This window comes from Peromyscus leucopus, chromosome 1, assembly GCF_004664715.2.
Source record: "Peromyscus leucopus breed LL Stock chromosome 1, UCI_PerLeu_2.1, whole genome shotgun sequence".
NCBI lineage: Eukaryota > Metazoa > Chordata > Mammalia > Rodentia > Cricetidae > Peromyscus > Peromyscus leucopus.
Window position 1 is genome coordinate 44,135,629 of NC_051063.1, and position 22,792 is coordinate 44,158,420.

Here is a 22,792-nt window from a genome sequence, read left to right on the forward strand (position 1 = left end):
TGTGCAATTGTGTGTTGTTTACAGTGAGGATTAAACAACTAGCCCAGGTACATGGGTTTTTGAAAAGCTACTTTTTCATATCTAAGGTTTATATTCAATTATAGTAAAGGGACAGAAGAATCCACACCAATATATTAATTTTTTTTTATCATAGCATGAGAAGTCACAACTAGGAGTGATCTCTAGGCAATTGAAAGTTTGTGGGTTTAATCAGGAAGAACATTTTTATACTGGCAAACTTTCTCAAAGGGTGGAAAAGTTATTCTGTCCTTTCTGTGGGGACAGTATCACTTTTAAAACCTTTTCTTGTAAGATGTGAAATCACACACTCTAGTTTCCCAGATAAAGGAAAGCACACGACCCAGAACTTAGTATCCTGTCCCTGAGACAGTGACCACTGAACTGAGCAGTGGGTGCTGTTAGCTCTGCTGTCCGCTGTGTAGGTTGACGATCTATTGGTCCTGACTGGGAGATAAGCATGGTGTAGCCCTGGTGCTTAACTAGGTTGTGAGCTCAATGGAATCCATTGTACTACTATTGTTGACCTTTTTAAATAGTTAAAAATAATTACATTTAAGGTCGATCATACACTTAACTGTTTCTTGTAGGAAAGTCTTTAAAATTCAAGGTTGTGGGTGTAATTGTCTGACATTTATACACACACTCAACAAGTCCTAGTCTTTAAGCAGATCTGGTTACTTGATGGTAACTTGGAGAGAAGTCTCCATTGCCACTGAACAGCTTTATAGAGGCTTGGTCAAGTGTAACTATTCCAGGGGAGCCATTTGAAGGTGCGACAGTGTAGGACCACATCCCTTGAATGTATCTGATCTCAGAACCAAGCCGGATCAGGCCTGGTTAGTACTTGGAGAGAGCATGGCCTGTTAAGTGGCACGTAATAGAGCTGGGTATTGTAGTGGACGCCTATAGTCCCAGTACTCGGGAGGCAGGCGGATCTCTGTGAGTTCAAGGCCAGCCTGGTCTTTAAAGCGAGTTCCAGGACAGAAACCCTGTCTCAAAAAACAAAACAACCCCCCCCCCCAACCAATGCAATAGTATTCGCAGGAAAGAACCAACGCTCTGTTGCATGCCTATGATGAGTATTGCCCACCAATCTAGCTCTGCACTTTCTTCAGATCTCAACTTCCCAGGACACACTGGCACTGGTGGGATTAAGTGACATTAATTGCAGGGACGTGTTATCAAATGTCAGAAAATTCAGTGTGAATTAATATAATAAAAACTTGAGTTTTGATACCAATCATTTGAGAATGTTTCCTTGTCAACCAAAATATATATATATATATAATATATATATATATATTATATATATATATATATATATATATATATATAAATATATAAAACCTCTAAAGAGATACAGACCCCCGTCTGGGCTGAAGAGAAGGCCCGGCGGGTGAAGGCACTTGCCACCAAGCCTAAGAGCCTGAGTCCTAACCCTGCAGTTGTTGAGAAGTGCCACCTAGCTACAAACCACCCAGTGTCTTCAGCTCTGCAGACTCGCCAGGATCTTGCCTCTTGTAGACTTGTAGCTGATCTACTGACCAGGTCCTCCCGCGCCTCTGTCATGTTCATACAACATCAAAACACTTCCTGTAAGATTCTACAAGCCGTGCCCTTGCCCACCTCTGGCCACATCTCTTTGTTCCTCTATCCCAGTCAAGCCAGTATGTTCTGTATGTTGTACCTCAACGTAAAACTGGGTGCTGATGCACACCTTTAATCCCAGCAAAAACAAAAAACAAATAATAATAAAAAAAAAACCTGACTGCTTTATGATCTTACACTACGGGGCGAACATCAAGTGAGAAATGGAGAGGACAAAAAGATTTGGGAGGAGTGATGATAAACAACTTTTATTCGTATTAGTTTTCAGACACCTGATCAAAGACATCTCAAAGGAGATGTGGAGTAGGCTGACTTACCTAAGCCAAGCCCAAAAGGGACCATCAAGACCGAAATCCAGTTCGGGAGACTGTACTATAAGGTAAGGAGCTGCAGAATCAGCTGCAGAGATGGTGGATGGAACACCATCGATCAGAGAAAAGCCACTGACCAGCAAGTCACTTGTGGATCTCAACAGTGGTTGCAAAAGACCTGAAGGCCCAGCCAGCCAGGCGAACCTAGAACATGCCTGTAGGTGTGCAAAGAGTTGTATGTATGGCTCGGATTTAACATGAAGGCAACAGTCACATGCACATTTACAGCTCCTTTGATGCCATGTACCAACGGGAGAAGCATAGAAATGAGGAACGAAAGAAAACTCAAAGTTGGCATGGTTTCATTAATGCAGGAAAACCCTCCCAGTAAAAACTATTGCTTGCAAAAGGGGAAATAAACTTCAATAGTAAGCACGGTAGTTTAAATGTAATTGGCCCCCATAATCTTACAGGGAGTGGCACTGTTAGGAGGTGTGGCTTTGTTGAAGTGGGTATTACCTTGTTGGAGAAAGTATGTCACGTGGGGGCAGGCTTTGAGGTTTCCTATACTCAGGATACCGCCCAGTGCCACAGTCTACTTCCTGTTGCTTGTAAGACATAGCACTCTCAGCTCCAGTGCCAAGGCTGCCTGCATGCTGCCATGGTCCTTGTCATGATAGTGGACTGAACCTCTGAAACGAAGTGAGTCACCCCAATTAAATGCTTTCTTTGTAAGAACTGCCGTGGTCATGGTGTCTCTTCCCAACAGTGAAAACCCTAGGATAGTGATTTGGTTCATGAGAAGTCACAGGTGATTGATAAACACTTCACATCAAACCTGGACGAAACCACAAAAACAAATTCAAGGTGGCAACAGGTTCACATCTCAGAAGCAACAGACTTGAAGGAAAACTGGAGTAGCATGTACAGAATCTGAATATATAACACATATTTGGCATAGCAATCTGGGTATGATCAACAACTTCCAGAATATATTCCTTGGATGCTCATATGGGAAACTGACCCAAACTGACCATATGCTGAGGCAGAATGCAATCCCTGGCAAATTTCAAGAAATTGAAATTATGCATGCCCACTTCTTTACCAATTCAATATACCTGAGTTTTTAGCCATCACAGTAGAGCTATCTAAAAGACAAAAATGGGGCCTGGAAATATGACAAAGTGGTTAAGAGCATTGGCTGCTCTTCCAGAGGATGCAGGTCTGTGTCCACCATCCATATGCCAGCTCACAACCATCTCTAACTCCAGTCTCAGGGGATCCAGCACCCTCTTCTAGTCCCCTTGAGCATCAACTACATGCATAGTGCACATGCACACATGTACACAAAACACCCACATGTAAATAATTTTTTAAAAACCTTCAGGAATGGTCACACATCCCAGCACTTAAAAAGTAGAGGCAGAAGAATTAGAGTTCAAGGACAACTTTTGGCTATACAGAAAGTTTGGGACCATCCCAGGCTGTGTGAGATTCTTCTCAGAAAACAGAAGATCATATACTTGTAAACAAAGTCATTTTCTATGAACATCCCTCAGAGTCTACAAAAGTGTGATGACTGGGCAGTTTAGCAGTTTAATGGGAGATGATGTCAATATTCAAAAGGTTTTGTTTCTGAATGCAATAAGAACATTTTTTAAAAATCTTTTTTAAAGATTTATTTATTATGTATACAGCATGTATGACTGCAGGCCAGAAGAGGGCACCAGATCTCATTATAGATGGTTGTGAGCCACCATGTGGGGGTGCTGGGAATTGAACTCAGGACCTCTGGAAGAGCAAGCAGTCAGTGCTTTTAACCTCTGAGCCATCTCTCCAGCCCTAAGAACATCATTTTTTAATAGTCCAAATATAACAGCACCAAAAACCATGAGACAGGTACACATATACAAAGCATGTGAAGAAATATGTTGAACATTACGGTCAACAACAACAAAATGACCTTGAGAAATGGAGATATACCACATTCATGGGTTAGATACACAACACTGGAGCCCTGAGTTTAATCTCTAGCACTAGACACCAAATTGTTCCGAAAACTCAATATTGTTAGGCTTCCAAACACGTATAGATTCAAATCAATTCCACTCAAAATCCCAGTAAGAGTTTTTAAAAAGCCGATTCTAAAACTGAGAAAGGAAAAGAAACTTGAAGGGCTTTTCATACCCTGGAGGAGGAGTGGCCTGAAAGAATGTTGGACAGACAGGCAGAGATGAAAATAATCAAAAGCAGGAAAGGGGACCACTAGAGAGTGGCAGGCCCATGTCCTGAACTGAGTGGAGCTACAGCAATCAGGAGCAGAGAGCTGGTATAAACACAAACCAGCGGGAGGGAGCCAGAGGCTGCCTGCAAATACTCTGCTTTATTGCTTGGTTTTTCTTTAATGGAAAAAGTGCAGTCTCCAAAATCGGGTCCATATGCTTAAAAAACAAAAAACAAAACAACAAAAAACCTGACTCTATATGTAGACAGAGATAATTCACACACATATGTGTGTGATACTGTGCAAAATTTAGCTCAATTGTGAGCATATTTTAAACTAAAACCTTAGAAGGAAGCATGAAGGCTAGGGATGTGCCCCAGGCAGGAGCGAGCCCAGCGTGTAGGCATCCCTGGCTTCCATCCTCAGCATGGTGATAAACACCTGTAATTCCAGCACTCAGCAGGTAGAAGCAGGGTGATGAGAATTTCAAGGTCATCCTTGGCTTAGTGAGTTGGGAGCCAGCCTGAGCTACATGAGACCCCGACTCCAAAGAATTTTTTTAAAAAAGTGACCCTGGGTTGAACAAAGATTTCTTAGACATCACACCTGTGATGAATGTACTTCCACACCCCTTCCCCATAACCACCCTGTACATCCCTTAACTTGCATCCATCAAAACAACATATCTTTAAGGTTACAGCTCATCAAGGATAGCCAGCAGGGGCTTGAGGTAGAAACTACAGTAGACACACACCCTACTAGCTTGCTCCCAGGCTCACACTCTGCTAGTTTTACACACACACACACACACACACACACACACACACACACACACCTACTAGCTTGCTCCAGGTCCACCTGTGTCGAGCTATGGCGGCCTATAGTGGGATAGGCCCTCCTACTTAATTAACAACCAAACAAAAACAAATAAACCAAAAGACCCACCCAGAAGACACAGACACACAGGCCAGACTTCAGGAAGCTCAACTTCAGTTGAGGATCCTTCTTCCCAGGTATGTCAGATTGACATTAGCCAACACAGACAGCTGCCTTTGCGGGTTGTGTGAACCCCAGTTTAAAGCTGAGACTAGCAATTGGCATCTAAAGTCGGGAAGATGAGGCAGCCTTGGGGACTGGGCTCTCAACCTGTGGGAGCTGATGCTGTCTCCAGGCAGGCAGAACTGAATGAGAGAGCATCCAGGTGTGCGCTTCAGACCTGTTTACCATACAGCTGCTGTCGGAAGTGCTCTGTTTCAGAATGTGGCAGCCCTTGCCTATCATCCAAATACTGGAGGCTGAGGCTGGGGCTGTTGCATTTTCAAAGCTAGGGTGGGCTACATGGCCAGTACCAGGTCAGCCAGGGTTGACCCTGTCCTAAAAACAATAAACCATACACACAAACACACAGAAGGCAAATGAGTATCCCAAAAGATGGTCTACATTATGTGGTAGAACATGTCAATCTACTCAACCTATTTTCAACAAAACCTATTTCAATGGTAAAATTAGAATGGTAAAAATTCAGTACACATAATATGAGACACACTGCAAAGGACCTAACAACCTGACTGCATTTTGGGGGTTGGGGTGTGTGGGTGTGTACAGTCAGAGGCACTCAGTTTTGAAGACCGTTTGGCAGTTTCTTACAAAAGCTACCCATTACACTAAGGATGTAGCCTGGTGGTAGAGGATGCCCTTGGCATGTGAAGGTCATGAGGTCAGCCCCAACTCGAACACCCAGGCTCGCTATGAACACCCAGGCTCGCTATGAACGCCCAGGCTCGCTATGAACGCCCAGGCTCGCTATGAACACCCAGGCTCGCTATGAACGCCCAGGCTCGCTATGAACGCCCAGGCTCGCTATGAATGCTATTTTAAGTTGAAGACAGTTGATTCAACAGCTGACAAGAGCAGCTTTTTCGGGGCTACCTTTATCCAAAGGCGGGGAGCTCTGAGGCTGAGGCTGCCCAGCTGCCTCAGGTGAGCTGGACATGAAGCAGCACGCTGGACGGTCCAGGTCACCGGTTTGCTCCTGGGGACACTCTCCTGCCCTCTGTCCAGATCCGCAGGGAGCAGCCCCACGCTGCAGCTCCACGGTGGGTTAACGTTTGTCTTGTGTTGATCTCTTTGAATTCACAGATCCCAATCACCCACTAACAGAAAAAGTCACACACAAAAAGCAACCCCCAGCAATCCTTCAGGTTCCCATGCTCAACAATCTACTTAGTTCAACCACTCCAGATAAAAACCGGGGGAGTGTGAGTATGTGTCTTCCTGGAAACATGTCGAGGGTGTGGAGACCTACACCAGGCCTCTTTTAAAGCGGGGTGTTCACTGGTGATGGAAGCTTCTGGAGAGCAGGTACATTAGCGCCCCCTCCTTCCCCAGAGTCGGAGCTGGGCTGGGCGGCCACCCACCCACCCACCAGGTTCTTCAGAGCTGGGGATTCGGCCAAGCCCGGAAGTTTCTGTCTCAAAGACGCCTTCGCATACCTCCTCCGGCTTCATGTGGCAGGGCAGGACATCAGAACCATTTTAGTTCGGGGTTCAAGGCAGATGGACACCCTGAAAAGAGGACTCGATTTGTTCTTTAATGTGTGGCTGTTCCTTAAGATGTTGTGATAGGCTCCATGGCTGTGGGTGGCAGCAGCCAAGGCCCGTAGGGGTGACCCTGGGTCCCTATAGGCGGGGTGCGCATGCAGTGCACTTACCTGCAGGGCGGCACCCTGGAGTCCACGCCCACGAAGCCCCGCCACGGAGGCAGACATGGGGGGCGGGGGGCGCATGGGACACACATTGAAGAAGGTCGAGGTCGCGTGGGGGTGGCAACCAGACATGGTTGACGCTGCCTCCCAAACTTCTCAGCTTTCGGCTCCCCTGCTCCCGTGATGCCCCTCCCCTCCCCTCTCCTCCCCTCCCTTTCCTCCCCTCCTGATCCTCCCCTCCCCTCCCCACCCCTCCCCTCCTCTCCCGACTCTGAGAGTTGCTCCAACAGGGAAGCGGGGAGGCCAGAGCCCTAGCTGGGCTCCACCCCAGGCCTTCATCCTGGAACCACCTGTGCCCAGACCCACGGGGACTGAAGCACCCTGTGCTGGTTCCACACCCTTTTCCTTCATGTTCTGGTTGACACTCAGAGAACGTGTGGTGCCAAGGCCAGAAGCCATCTGAATTTTTACAAAGCCCCATTTTCTGAACAAAATTCATGAGGAGACTCTGGTGTCATTTGAAAAATAAGATGACGTCAATACTTACCTTTTCCCAACAGTTCTGACTAAGGAATTTGGCCCCGTGTGGCAACAGGCTGGCAATTAAAACCCAAGGTGTGGGGTGGGGTGGGGGCGGGGTGGGGGCGGGGGTGGGCGTAGCTGGGGCAGAGCTCAAATTCAGCCGCCTGAGGTCCCGAGGGCCATCAACAGTGTGAAAAACTCCCAGACCCTCACATCTCTCACCGGAGCCCACAAATACTTTCCTGCTTCCAATTTATTTGTGCATTTGAAAGTGTTGTGTCTGGGAAAAGTGACTTTGATGGAATAGGTCAACTGTTTGGAAGACTCGGGGTTTTTGTTTGTTTTTAAAAAACTAATGGAGCCAACCCGATTTTCCCCTGATGCAGACAAACACATGGAGAGAGATCCCGTAGCAAAGGATGACAAGCGTCAGTGCTTCGTACAACTAGATTTAATAAGTTGTTATTACAGAAAAAGTCCAAACTACAAAGTTTAAGCGGTTAAGCGATAGCTGCATGAGCTCCACGTTCAGTCACAGTAGCGAATCCGTACAAGCAGTATTAGTCCAAGCCCCAGGGCAGAGGAAGGGTTACCAGCGAACACAATCCAAGAGAACAGGTAGGAAAAGATACAGTACAGTTCAAATTAGTTGTTAGTTGAAAAACAAATACAGAGATCTTAGCTGTGAACACTCTAAAAGTCATGTCCATCATTTTGACAGCAAAAATACAAATACCTAATACTTCATACCCCGACAGCACTGTGTCCAGGAGCGTGCCCTGTACTAGCACCCAGGCTCTCTACTGGTCCCAGTGAACCACTATATCCACGCCAAGTCAACAGCGCTGGACTCAGGCCCCACTTCTTGACCCATCCGGGGGTATTAAGTCAACAGCATCAATTCTAAAATACTCTGTGGTGGGAATGGAACACTATGGCAGCTGAGTTGGACAAGTTTGGTTATTATAAAAGAAAACAAATGTTAGCAGACACAGCATACAAACCAGTGATAGAGGAGTGAGCCATACAAAGAAGCCAGTTTTAACAAAAAGACACGTTTTTTTCACTAATCTGTGACTAACCTTTCATTCAAACCTTGCAAGCCGAGATGTCACAATACTCAAATGTCTAGGTAGGAGCTTTACCCAGTTAAATGCCACTTTGTTGCTAATATAATAGATAAAATGAAAACTAGCAGTTATTTGCTAATTGCATAAATGCAGTACACTGCATTAGCCCATGCCTCACTAACAAGCTATAAAACACAAGATATAGGCAGAAATCTAAGCATAATCTTTATACCACTAAACAAGAATTTTCCCAATTTCTTCTGTTCCTAATCATTTATTTGTAGTTAATGTAAAATTCCAACCAATAGGACCCAATTTGAGTTAAAATTTTACATCACAACTTGATCTAATCTATATATTATTTACAAAACTGAATACATAGAGCGAACCCAAGAGCCGACTCTGGACACACGCTTACTTTTCCCAGTTATTGACTAACCTCCTCGCCACTTCAACAGAACTACAAGAGGCCACCGACAACTAGCGGAAATGCGCCATCTGTCTAGAGGAGTCCCCGGATGTGCCGTTTACACAACACCAGCTCTGTAACTGGGAGATGTCTCTGCAGTAACTGTGGATGCCCTCCCGGGGCCGGGGCGGGGCTGGGGGTGCGGATGCGGGTGGGGTGGGGGAGCTGAAGCAGCAGCAGCAGCAGCCGGAAAGCAGACAGATCATGCACAGGGTAGCCCAGTGTTACCACGAGAAGAGGCAAACAAGGGGCGGGTGGGCGCCATCACAGAGAACAGCGGGAGTGGGGGAGACGCAGCTCACACGCGGACAGTGGTGACGTAGAGTGGTGACAGAGTGTGCTTCCCCGGGGCCTGCCGCCAGCCCTTCCAGGGACAAGTCAGGTGAGGCATTCAAGTCATGCAACATACAAGGTGGGGTCTTCTCACTCACGTCACCACTGTGCATGCGAGTAAGATTTGGGAGGGAAAGGCACCGGCTCACACATGGACAGCAGTTGGTGGCGGGTGGACGGACGGACGGACACACGGACGGGGACACACACACACACACACACACACACACGCTGGACATAAGAGGAGTTTTAGGGAAAGCACTGGACACGGCTGGCCGAGCTTGGCTGCATACCCAGTGCTGGTTCAGGAGGGCTGACTTCATTATCAGACCACAGGGTTTGCCGCATCTGGTGTTGTATAAACCCACTGTGACATCCTGAGAGACCTGTACTGTGACATCATCCCTAGTCTCACACTAACCCACTGTGATAAAGGAAAAGGCTTGTCGAGATCCCGCACGCACGTTCTGCTCACTGTCGTTTATTACCCAATTGTCCGTCACAGTCCCAGTCACTTTACAGAACCAACCGTTCCCATCACTGCCACTACTGTAAACCACATCAGCAAGTTAATACATAAAGCTTTGCATTTCAAAAAACTAGACACTTTAGTAACAATATTACAAAGGTTTTAGCTTCAAAAATAACTGAAAATGAAAAAAATAAACTTTTAAAGAATTAGCATCATAAAATTAATTTATTCCAAGTAAAAATACAAAATAATATTATGACGTTGACCAGATATGAAAGTCCCTCCCAGAAACAACTCTAGTAATGATTGAGAAAGCACTCCTTAAAGAAAATACGAAATAAAATGAAAAATATGTAAATATGTTTAATTTTTTTCTTAGCAAAAAATCTTTCTAAAAATAACAATGAAAATTTGTCTCAGTACAAAGGCTACGTTACTATTGAAAAAATACCAGCATGAGGAAAAGGTACGTATTTGACAGTAGAAAATGAGTTCTGTGAGTCACAATGTCTAAAGTCTGCAATGAAAATAAATCTGCAATAAAGATTTATGCCTTTTTTCTTTTCTTTTTTTTTTCTATTTTTTATACAAACAGTACAAACAGTATTGCACGTAACAACAAAGAATCGAGGTTAGTTACAGCCTTCAAAAAATCCACTAGTTCAAGTGTCCCATCAAGGAAAGGCCACGGCAGGACCTGTGTTACCAGGGGCTTCCCAGTCAAGCTGCAGGGCAGAACACCTCTGTGTTTTAAAAAATAATTTTTTTGAAGGACCCTCTCTTTTAATATAACATTAAGAACTTGGGGGGAGGGGCACATTTATTTACAAAAACAAAAGGGAACATGTTATAATTTAATAAACTAAAAAAGTTCTCTTTAAAAAAATACAAACAGAAGAACTCTTTCACAATCCTGGTCAGTCGCACAATCAACACTTGATTATAAATATACAAATGAAGGGAAAGTAGTTTCATCACCTAGTCACAGCTCTCAGCACCAAGTGGAGTCTCTCTTACAACCTGGTCTCCACGACACTGTGGCCTCCGCGTTAGTTCACGCTGCACAGTCTTCCGGCTTCTCTAGAGCTCAGGGTTATTTTAGTACATGAAAGAGGGGTGCTTCTTCCAAACATCTGCATCTTTCACATAATTAGGTAGATTTCTGTAGGTTAGATATGATCTTTAATATTATAGTTATAAAGCTCTAACTTCTTCATTTTCAAAAAACACAAATAAGCATGAAAAAAATAAAGTTACCCATCTGTTAAATCATTTTCTTGCAGAATTAAATTAATATATATTTTCTGAATAAACTTACTTAGAAAATATCATTTTTCTTTCCTATATTTCAAAATTGAGGTATTGCAAAAGATCAGGTCAGTCAGAAAGCATGCCTTTTTCCTTAAAAACAAACAAACAAAAATCAGCCAACTTTTGAAAACGTTCTAGAATATAAAAAGTAGTAGTGCGTAACAAAATTTCCCATACAGATGAAAAAAAATAAAACACAAACATAGAAAAAAAAAAAAAAAAAAAGGAAAAAACCAAACCAAACCAAACCACACCTGGGCCGCAGAAAAGCAATGATTCCCAAAAGGCCCAGAGAAAACCCCCAAGGGGGAGGGATCTAATAGGCATCTTTTAATTCAGTAAAAAACTATTTTGTTTCTCCTTTTTTGAAAACAAACTGTAGCTGGAGAGCCAGTATTCACAACTGAACACTAGAGAGACAAAAAGAACAAGCTACAACTAAAAAAAACAAGCCACACTAACTTCCAGACGGTACAAGGAGATCACAGCCCAAAAGACTCAGCGACAAACCTACTCTGCAGTGTGCATCCGGTCAGATTGTCCCCAGAATTCAAGACAAGGACGGAGGGTTAAAAAGCTTTACAGTCTTGCATCACCGTGCTTGCTGTTCCTAGTACTCTCCACAGCCCAGGAGTGAATGCTAAAAGAATGTCCACGGTAGCATGATCAGGGCTGCATCCTATTCAAGCTTCACAGGGTAAATCCAGGGAACTAGTAGTTAGTGTCTCACACGGAAGGCCACGTCTACCCAGGCCATCTTGGTACAGCCATTTCTTTAGCGTCACCCTTACGTGGCTTTCTTAAAGATGTGCGTCAGTGTCAATCTGACAAATTATCTCTAGATATTGTGTATAGTCTTAGTGTTTGTAAGCTAAGATGAGCTCTTTGGCTTTCTGGACAAGGTCTGAAGCTATGTAAAGTGGTGTGAGCACTAGGAGGTTATAACTCAGAGCTCATGTGTTACTTAATAATATACCAGTTATGAATGGTCAAGTTCATAATGTCTGACACAGAGGCTTTTAACAGTTACATTTGATCACAGTTAGACATAATCACTTCACTATAGAAAAGAAATTGCACAATATAGAACAGAGCACCGCAAGTACTTCGTCCACCGTCCACAGATTTGCCGAAAGAGCATCCTACACTAGGGTTTCTATTGGTCTGGATAATGGTCGGCCTGGTACGGGCTCTTCCTGTCCACAAGCATTCCACCCATGGAGGCATGCCTTCTTCCCACCGGTTACCAATTCTCTGAATGAAAAAAAATCCTTTAAAAAAATGAGTATTTTATAGCTTATATAGATTCTTAATTTGTGCATTGTGGGAAGGTTTTATACTAGACATTGGATATAAAATTTATTGCATGCAGCAACCGCATTAGGTAAACATGCAGTCAGGAACGGCGGCCTCTGCTGGCTCTCTCTGGTCTCTTCTCCTTCTGGCAGCTGGCTCTATCCCTAAACCACAAAAGTGTGTGTTGGGTTCTTGTTTTTGTTGTTAATTGATACCTTAGCCTGAATAGAGTATTATGGTATCCACAATACCATTTTAATAGCAGCAAAAGCTATTGCAGCATAAATTTACATAACACTAAAAGATCTAACCCAAATCCTCAGCAAAACAAAAATCAAACATGAAGGAAAATGAAAGATCCAGTTTGTGAGGTATCCGTACATGTACAGAGCGACTACAGACTTATTTTCATGAAGGGCTATCCTTACTCTACATGACCCCCACTACTGACTGCTGATTGTAAAGTGTTTGCTACATCGGCCTCTACTTACACGTGTGACCTTTGGTAAGTCTTGTCCTAGGGGCGACTCTCTACGTCTCTGAAAATAAGTGCATGCTCCAGTAAAACCAATCAGAGCGACAACACCACAACATCAAACAAAGAGTCACAGACGTCAACCTGACGGCCGCTGATGAGAATGGCAGTCTACGTACTGTGGAGGTGACAGATCAGGTGTGAGAAATCAAGGTACCAAGCAGACAAATTGTGAGTCAAAGTGCAAATGGGTACCGTTACACACTCTGCGATTCTGCATTATACTGGACGCTGAGTTCAGTAATATGACTGTAAATGATAATAATAATAATAAAAAGACCCATTTCTTCTTTAAAAATCGAGAACGAATGCACAGATTTCCAGAACACCGTGAGCCCTGAGGCAGTGCCCTCTCTTCCTCCTTGTGATCTACTCCAGTACTTGTAGCTGGGTCGCCCGGGGCTCAGCTCCAGCGGAACGGGACGTGCCGAGGGCGGTCGCCACCCTCCTTCACCAGCGGTTTGTGGAACTCTCGGCCGGCTCGGGAGTGGATGCTGGCCCAGCAGTATTCACAGTAGTACTGCAGACAGGTGACGTTGGCACAGAAGAACGGGGCAAACTTCCCACCGCAGCGCGTGCCCTGGCACTCGTCACACATCTGATCATCCAGCACGTATGGTTTCACTTCCACCTGGACCCGGAGAAGGAGAGACGGAAACGGAAACGGCTCAGCAAGGCTTCCTTAGCCTCGTTTGCAAATCTGAAGCGGTATCGGGTCAGTCAGTTCTTAACCTCTCTGTGTGTTCCACCGGCTGCCTGATCTGTAAAAGGTCCAACCCCACACACAGCTGTGCAGCCATAACTCCCGAGGATGGACAGAGCCCAGTGCAGGACAAACAACATCCCAGCTGGGGGAATTCTTCAGACAAAGACTACAAGTCTGAGAAGGCAGGGAACCAGGCCAGACAGGAGACAGTAGGCTCAGGGAGGTTCGGGGCTTCTGTTGTGATGGCGAGGCTTTTGAACCTGTGCCAGGGCTACACTGGACCCTGGGGACTGCAGGGGACTGGGGACAAGGGGACATGCCGAGGCGTTACTGCAGAAGCAGGCTTCCTACTAGTCTGGGTGAGCTTTATCATCTTACTCTCTCCATCACCGGCAGCTGGACCAGCGGGTGTTTATCACAGCCCTTTAGGGAGCATTTAATGAACCAAAATGAAACCAAGCTACATAGCAAGAAAGCCTTTCAAAACCACAGAAGAGAACACCTGCTTGTCACGTTTCTCTTTCCCAGAGCCTAGAAAAAAAGACTGAAGTGTGAATTTCTTTGTCTTGAACACCAGGAATAAGCACATAGGTGGAGAGGCTGACCAAGTCTCTGCCACAGCTGTGGTGGAGCCACGCTGGGGAAGAGCAGCCCCACAGCTGGAGCTTGGTCTTCAATGATGGGTCAACTGTCTGACCCAGAAGCCTCTAGGAGGGCATGAGTCAGGGGTCTCATCACCAAGGGAGTGGAAGTTAGGAAGTGGGGCGGGGCACAGAGGCTAGAGTCTTCTCCCATTGTGAGCTCCTGTCCACAGGTCCATCTGCTGGCCAGACATTTCCCCTGGAGGACGCTCATGAGAAGACTCACACTCTCGGCCACCCAGGGAGAAATGTCTTTACTGCTCCCCCCACACACACACCTGAAGCTGAGGTCTGAACACGTAGGATTTAAAAATCTCCTATATTAATCTCTGCATCATAAACTAACACGACTGCAGTCAAGCCTGTCTGAGCTCACAGCCAGGCCACATGAGAAACCTGTTCTCCTCATCTGCACACCAGGAGGGGAAACCTGTCCTGCTTTATAGATTTCCTATGAGTGAGTGAAGTCGGCCGCCCAGAGCTCTGCCCCACACCCGTAGGCACAGCTGTACCTCCTATGGCTTCCTGAAGCCGGGCCAAACTCTGCTTAGATGTGCTCAGCATCAGTGCTCAGCATCTACTGAGCCCCGGGTTCTCCGTCTTCGCTCGTTTAGTTCTCCACATACACGTGCCATTGAAACTGTCCACCACAAAGCTCCTCTCCTTGGTCAAAAGGTTCTGTTCCACTTACAGGACTGAGTTGAGCTGCCTCAGCAAAACAGCTGCTTCCTGTCTCCAATGGCCCCAACTCAAGCCAGTCTGCAGGTCACCCGGACTCCCCTCTCGAGTGACGTCCCAGTGCGGACTCTGAACTGCTCAAGCTTGCCCTCCCCTTCTCCTGTTTTCTGGCATACAACAATTTGTGTGTGTTGCGTGCACACTTCTGCACACCGGCGCATATGCACAGGAGTGTGTAAAGAAAGAAGCTAGTGCAGAGGGCGGTGTCCTGTTCTCGACTTCAGTCCCTTGAGACAGGTCTGCCACTAAACCTGACTCCACAGGCAGTCAGTAAGCTCGGTGAACCTCCTGCCCTCCCTCCCCACGCTACCCTAGTGCTAGGATTACAGGACTATATGGGACCTGAACTCGGGTCCTCACGCTGGCATGCCAAATACTTTACTTATTGTGCCATCTCCCCAAGTCAACCCTTTTATTTGTATGCTCGGTCCCCAGCTGATGAACTGTTTTGGAAGGATTAGGAGGTGTGTCCTTGTGAAGGGGTGTGCTCTTGTTAGAGGAGGTGTGTCACTGGGTTTCACTACGTAGCTCTGACTGGCCTAGAACTTGCTATGTAGACCAGATAGGCCTCAAATTCATAGAGGCCCTCCAGACTCAGAATGCCCAGATTAAAGGTGTCAGCCACCATGTCTGGCCAAATCAACAATTTTAAAGTGAATAAGTCAGTGCTACTCAATACATTCATACTGTGGGCAGACACTACCTAAGGTTACAAAATGTTTCTACCACCTCAACAGGAAGTCCTGGATCCACCAGTTACCTACTTCTCCACCCTTGGGGACCACTCTATATTCCTTCTCTACATTTTACTATTCTGGGTACTCCACAGAATGAATCGCATGCTATGAGACCTGTTCCTCGGGCTTCTTTGACCTTTCTGAGGTTTTAAGGTTCACCCACGCTGCACACAGAGGGCTCTGGGTTCCGTCCCTGCACTGCATCATGCACATTGTAACTAAACTGTCTTCATTACACGTTTTCACCCAACTTGCACATTTTGTTCACTTGTCTGTCGATGACACACACTGGGTTGTTTCTGCCTTGAGTCTGCTGTGATTACCCCTCTTGAGATGTACATGGGTGAGAGCTGCTGTTCCTGGTTTGTTTAGGGTAGAGACTTGGGGGTGAACTTAGTTGGGCAGACAGCAATATGATTTTAACTTAGAAAGATTTGTTTCTGTGGTATTTTTAGGTGTCTATGTACGTGACCGTGTGTGTGTATGTGTGTGTGTGTGTGTGTGTGTGTGTGTGTGTGCGCGCAGGTATATGTGTGGAGGTCTCTTGGTAACCTGGAGGCCAGCAAGTCCCAGCAACTCTCCTGTTTCAGCCTTCCTTGGAGCTGGAATTGCAGACATTTCTGTGGGGAAACTTAGGACGCAGGTTCTGGGACTCAAATTCTGGTCCTCATGTCTATAGGACAAGGGCTCTGAAATGCTGAGCCATCTCTCCAGTCAATGTTCTCGCTTCTGAGGCACTACCGTGTTCTTTTCCACAGCTATAAACCATTTTGCACGCCAACCCACTAAGCATCAGAGCCCCAGACTCTGTGTGTCAATACTTACTTTCCATTTGTGGGGTTATAACCATCCTGGTGGGTAGGATGTGCCCCACATGGTTAAGATTGGCATTTACTTAATAACCGAGGCTATTTAGCTTCTTTTTATCTGCATATTGTCCTTTTTTTTTTTTTTTTAAAGATAGGCTTTCAGTATTTGGCTTTGAACCCATGACCCAACTGTCTTGGTGTTCTCAGGGCTATGAATGACAGGTATGCACGCCTACTCCAAGCATGGCCATGCATATGTCCTAGCTGGAGAAAGGCCTTTCAAATCTCTCCATTTTAAGTGGGCTGTCACTCTATTGTTAAGTTGGGGAATTTTTTAAATATTCTGGATTCAGCCTCCATGGTCTAGTCACTTTTTGGACAACGTCTCTGATAGAGAAAAGCAGGTCGCTTGTGTACTGCACATCTGCAAAGGGTGTTAGGGTCTGCAGCATCGTGTCAGCTCTTCGCAAGAGCTGCCGTGAAGCCCTTCATGCCAGCCACAGCTGATGCCTTATTATCGGCTGCAGCAGTTTCCTCCCTTAGTCTGAAGTTTCAGAGGTCAGGCATTTCTCCCTTTTGATTCTAAGACACCTTGACTTTTGATCTTTAAAAGGTCATGTTGTGCTGTACCAGGTGTGGTCACACGTGTGCCCGTAACCCCCGCACTTAGGAGATGGAGGCAGAAGATCAGGGATTTGAGGTTATTCTGAGCTACAAGAGTCCATCTCAACATGCACACATGCATGCAAGCATGCACATACACATGCACACACACACACACACACACACACACACACACACACGCACTCCTTGCTGGAATGTAGTGTGCCTTCTGTCCCCTGGTAATCAGGAGGCATGACGCCCCTGTCAGGTCAGATGATACAGCACAATACAGTCTTCACTTCCTGTCACCCTTTCAAACTCTCACTCCTACAGCCTTCCAACTGCCCTTTAAGTCTGTGAATTCTCATCATTTTTATTTTTACTTCATTAATGGCACTCAATAGGAGTCTAAATACAGCACCTGTTCCCAAATAAACATACAACTTTTGGGCAATACTGAACTCTGAGAGGCTTTCCAGAAGACGTCCCCGACCTCCTTCCATTTGGGTGAGCAGAGCTGACTACAAAGCCTCTATGGACACCTGTATGGAAGGTGTTGATCTAAAGTGCAGAGACTTCCACGAAAGAGAAACCCTCCGTGAAGGACACTGATGTTTAGATTGTCCCATGCTACTACAGGAGGGCGATTATTTTGTTCAAAATGGATTTACCCATGTGACTGATATTTATAGGCTCACTGAATATCACTGAACAATGGAAGAGAAGACACAGCTCTTATCTAAAATAATGTTGCTCTGAAACAGCTTCTGAGGCCAGACGGGCGGCTCAGCTGATAAAATCAGTGTCGTACAAGTATAGGGCCTGAGTATGATTCCCAGAATGACCCAAACTCCTGATCTTCTGCCTCCATCTCCTAAGAGCCAGGCACGGGTCATCTCAACATGGACGAAGGGACAGCAGCTCTCGGGGCTTGCTGTCTGAAAGGAGAGAATAGAGGGGTCATGTGTCTCTCTTCTTCCTTTTTTTTTTTTTTTTTTTTCAAACTCTGGCATGATCAGACACTGGACGGCCTGGGAATTGAACCCAGGTCCTCTGGAACATCAGTTAGTGCTCTTAACTGCCAAGCCATCTCTCTCCTCTCCCCTTCTCCCATTCCTTTTACGGCTAGGAACATATTAGGTACTAGAGTTAGATTCTTCAGGATAGGACAGCTATTGGATAATAACTATCTTAAAAAATAAGGTGCAGAGTAACTAACACTCCAACATCAACCTCTGGCCTTCACACACACACACACACACACACACACACACACACACACACACATACTCAAACACTCTCTCTCTCTCTCTCTCTCTCTCTCTCTCTCTCACACACACACACACACACACACACACACACACAGTACACACATGAACATGTATAGCCAAACAAGATAAAAAATAGGAAACTGAACTAATAACATAAAAGTTTCCTAAAGGCATTCCCAAACTCTCTGTAGTTTCTGCCTTATCCCAGCACCTTCTGTACTATTGGCTGGTATTTTAGGTAACTATCCAAATTAATTCTACTCTTCTTGATAAAGAGACACAACAGAAAAGAAGCTGGTTTCTCTGCCAGTCACTGTCAATTTAGCCAGGACACTGATGGCAGCAGCCTGGTAGGAACCATGTGACAGATCTAGACCACCCCAAAGCCCAAATACCACAGTCTAGGCAGAAGTGACCGCACAACCAAGCTGACCCTCTACTTCCAGGACACTCAGAGGAACAGGACAAAAGAATGACATCCAGAAACATTTAGATTCACAGCCACGTGGGGCGACCAGGCCAAAGGACACTGCAAGCTGTGGTGTTGTGATGACGCACTCCTACAGGCGAGACCCAAGGCAGAGCCTTAGCTAGGGACTGCAGGTAGCTGTTAGCTAATGTAGAATTATAGAGACAAAAAGAGTGTCAGATATCAACAAAATGATTTCAATGCTTGCTTTGTCTCTAACAGTCAAAATACTGACCTCCCAAATCAAGTGGAAAAATTGGCTAAGTAGCTCTCGGAGGCAGATCAGACACCAGAGAGAGCATGGGCAGGTGCAGAATTCTCCCTCTCTGGACCAGGTTTGTGGTAATGAGACGAGGCACTGGACAAGGTCAGCTGCAGTGTGGCTTATGTCTAAAAGCTCTATTAAGGGCAGCCAAAGACTGTACGCCCTTGATGAGAGCTACCACTCAAATAAGCCAATCAGATATCTAGCCACCCTGGGAGAGGGTAGGAATGCTTCCAGGTGGCTGGACAGAAGCCAATTAAAAGCGAAGACTGCAGATGGCAGAGTGCAGTGGACAAGCTGGAGAAGAGGCCAAGTAAGGAGACAGAACTAAACAGAAATGAACGGAAGACTTGTCTCTGGTCACAAAAGTTGACAGCACAAACACAAGGTATAAGCCTTACAGGGCAGATAGGGTCATGCTGGCATGAATTGGAAATAGGAGGAAGCCAACAAGAAGAGAAACCTAATTGTGAGATTTGCCAAAGATTTTAAGAAGGAAATTGGGTGGGGGTGGGGTGGTTAGCTCAGCTGGCCAAGCGCCTATTGCACAAACATGCACACTTGAGTTCAGATGCCCAATACTCACATAAAAGCCAGGCATGTATCTGTGAGTCCAGTGCTGGCAGATGGTGCAGGTGGGTGGGGAAGGGCTCTCTGGCCAACCAGTGGAGCAGAAACAGTGAGCTCTTGGTTCAGTGAGAGACTGAACTTAGAGACTAAAAAGCGTGGTGGGGAGTGACAGAGGAAGGCACCTGAAGACGACCTAACGTGTGCATATACATGGGAGTGCACAGACGGGGAGAGGCGGAAAGCAAGGGTATGGAGATCATGGGTGGGAAAGACTGTGGGACACTACTCAGAGCCCCCTCGTGTATGTGCGGAAAGAGACAAAGACAACACCACCTCTGTGCTTAAAAGAAACACATCAAACAGAGGTTCCGCAAGAGAACCTGGAGGCATGTGATCATGAGGAGTGAGTGCGAGGAAGGCTGGAGTCCACTCAAATGGGAAACAGAGCTCTGAAGTGGGGTCCTTCATTTTCACCTGGACACATATCACTCTGCAGGGGTGAACTACCGGGTAGTAGAGGTAGTGGGTGTTTGTTGTCTCTCTAGGGCTCAGAGATGAGGGAACAAGAAATGAGGAGCTAAGACATTGCTGTGCTTTATTGCTAGAGACAAGGCTTTAACCAAATGACGGGAAAACTAGCCACACTCTTGGTTGGAACCATCAACTCTTTCCATTCGGAGCATCCTGCTTTGGAAAGGACGTTGTCAGAGGGACCAGACTCACTGGGAGATCCTATGTGATGCTACCAAAGGAGACAACAGTTCTGGACAGAGACAGCTGCAGCATGGCTTTAGATGGCCACAGTACTTCCAGGACTGAAAGCACAGACTCTCAGAGGCAGGCAGATCTCTGTGAGTTCAAAGCCACCCTGGCTAGCTTAGGCTATACATTGGGACTCTTGTCTTAAAAAGAAGCATAAACTCCAGCTTTAGGCCTCCCAAGCGATACTGTGAATGTGAGCTTGACACACCACATGTCTCTGTCAGAAAGAGTCTCTCCAATAGCTCCAGGAATGAATTATAGTAGCTGAAGAGGTAGAACTAATTTTGAAATTTATTTAACTTGGATAGGTTCAGAACATGTATGGAAGTTGCCAGTGAGAGAGATGCAGAAAATCAGCTGATGATAACATAAACAAGCTGCCAACACAAAATCTTTAATAGTTGAAGGCAAATACAACAGACCCAAGCTAACCAGAGCTGACAACCGAGACAGATATGATTCAACATTTCCTAGTCAAGATATTCGTTAGGAGGACTGTGGATATATGATACAATCAGGACAAGCATTTCTCAACTGCGATGTTAGTATGCTTTCTCTGGCCAAAGGAAGCATCCTAAGTCTACCATTTAAAAATAAGTTCCTGGGGCTGAAGAGCTGGCTCTGCAGTAAGGGCACTTGATGCTCTTGCAGAGGACCTGAGTTTAATTCCTAGTACCCACAGATGGCTCACAACCGCTTGTAAATTCAGCTCCAAGGGATCCGCCTTCCTCTTCTGGCCTCCATGGGCACTACACTCACATGCATATTTACCCCCCACAGAAACACACTCATACATATAATTTAAAACAAAATGAAAGGGCTTCCTGAGGCTTGAGAAACTCGGAACAACTTATCTTCTCAAACGGAACAATTCTGACAGCGGCTTCACTGAAGCAGCTCAGCTGGGACCTTCGTGCTCTGACAGGACCCACTTAGAATGTCTCAGCTCAAACTCACACAGGTCTGCCAAGCCTTTGAGAAGTCATCTTCACCAAAGCCACTGACGGAAAAGTAGAGACTGCTGGACATAAGAAGGAATGCATCGGGTTCTTTAAATACACTGTATGAGGGCTAGGAGAAGGGCAGTGTTTAATACCTGAAGTTCAAAACAATTGAAAAGTGTTCCAGAGTTAAGGATTAGGTATCATGGTTCCTATCTCCAGATTGGCCTTACTGTGACTGGGGTGTTCCATGAAGGTTCTAGCTCCTTAGGCCATTTTCTACACTCAGAGCAACATGTCTTCTTGGAAAAATCATTTAATGGGAGCACCCAAAGCCTTTAACACATGCACTCAAAATTTTCTTGGCTTGAATCACAGATTATATATCCCGACCTAAAAAACTACAGCCACCTTATTAATACTCCCAGTGACTACCACGCCCACCACAGTGCTAACGCCGGTTCCCCATCCATAGGCTGTACCAGGAATAGCTAAATAGAATGCTTAGTGTCACCTGTCTGTGAGCTGAAATCCTGCAGCTTCAAAAGCAGATGGCAGATACCTAAGAAATGAAAGCAACGATGTGCAAATAGATTTTTGCTAGCAACAAAAATCACCCACAACCTTCCAGATATAGCAAATTCAGCTATTAATTTTAGAGATGTCCTGGGGTAGACTGAAAAAAATCTAGAGGGGAATAGTTTGAATTTTATTTTCTTTTGCTTTATAAAGGATAGTCCTTACCATTTTTTACATTCTGAGATGCTAGGCGGTGAAAGGTTTAAAAGGATCCTGACGTCATCCCAATAGTTCAAAATGTATGACGCACAGCAGTGTCCCGTGCCAACGCCTCCACCATGCTTTATGAGTGTGGAGGTCTGTGAGGTCTCTGACCTCAAGATCACGCCTTTAAAAACCTTACATTTTAAAAATTCACGTGTGTGTGCGCACCATGGCGTGCGCACGGAGGTCAGAGAACAACTCGTGGTATCTGACTGTCTCCTTCCACCATGTGGGTCCCAGGGATGGAGCTCGGGTCATCAGCCCTGGTGGCAATCCTGGTTCATGACAGACAGAAAGGACAGCTAGTAGAGTCCCACATGGCACCCGGGTGAGCCCGCCGGCCTGGCATCTCCATGCTGTTTGGGAATGGGACTGAAATGTGAACATGAATCAACCTTCACCCAAGGACCAGGAACAAAATCTATACCAGGTGGAGGACAAAGACATTTGTTCGAAATGGTATCTAGGCACAGAGCACTTCAGCTGAGTCAACTCAGCCTGTTTCCTTCACTGCAGGAGGGGCTTCTGCCAGCTCCTCCCTCCACGGAAGAACAAGCCCTCACCGAGAGACAGCCAGCTGGCTGACAGCACCTACCTGGAAGTTTGCAGATCCCCAGGGCT

At 45.8% G+C, this 22,792-nt stretch overlaps 1 protein-coding gene across 10 annotated transcripts in view; it reads right to left on the reverse strand.

Annotated features, from left to right (window-relative positions):
* Positions 1-9,727: 9,727 nt before the first annotated feature.
* Cpeb3 (cytoplasmic polyadenylation element binding protein 3) overlaps positions 9,728-22,792 on the reverse strand; it is a 189,721-nt gene continuing 176,656 nt past the window's right edge. For all 10 annotated transcript variants that reach the window (XM_037206527.1, XM_028882888.2, XM_028882885.2 and 7 more), the window contains one exon: positions 9,728-13,507. In XM_037206527.1, the coding sequence (XP_037062422.1) occupies positions 13,280-13,507 (228 nt within the window). In that variant the 3' untranslated portion in view covers positions 9,728-13,279. The remainder of the gene's footprint in view (positions 13,508-22,792) is intronic.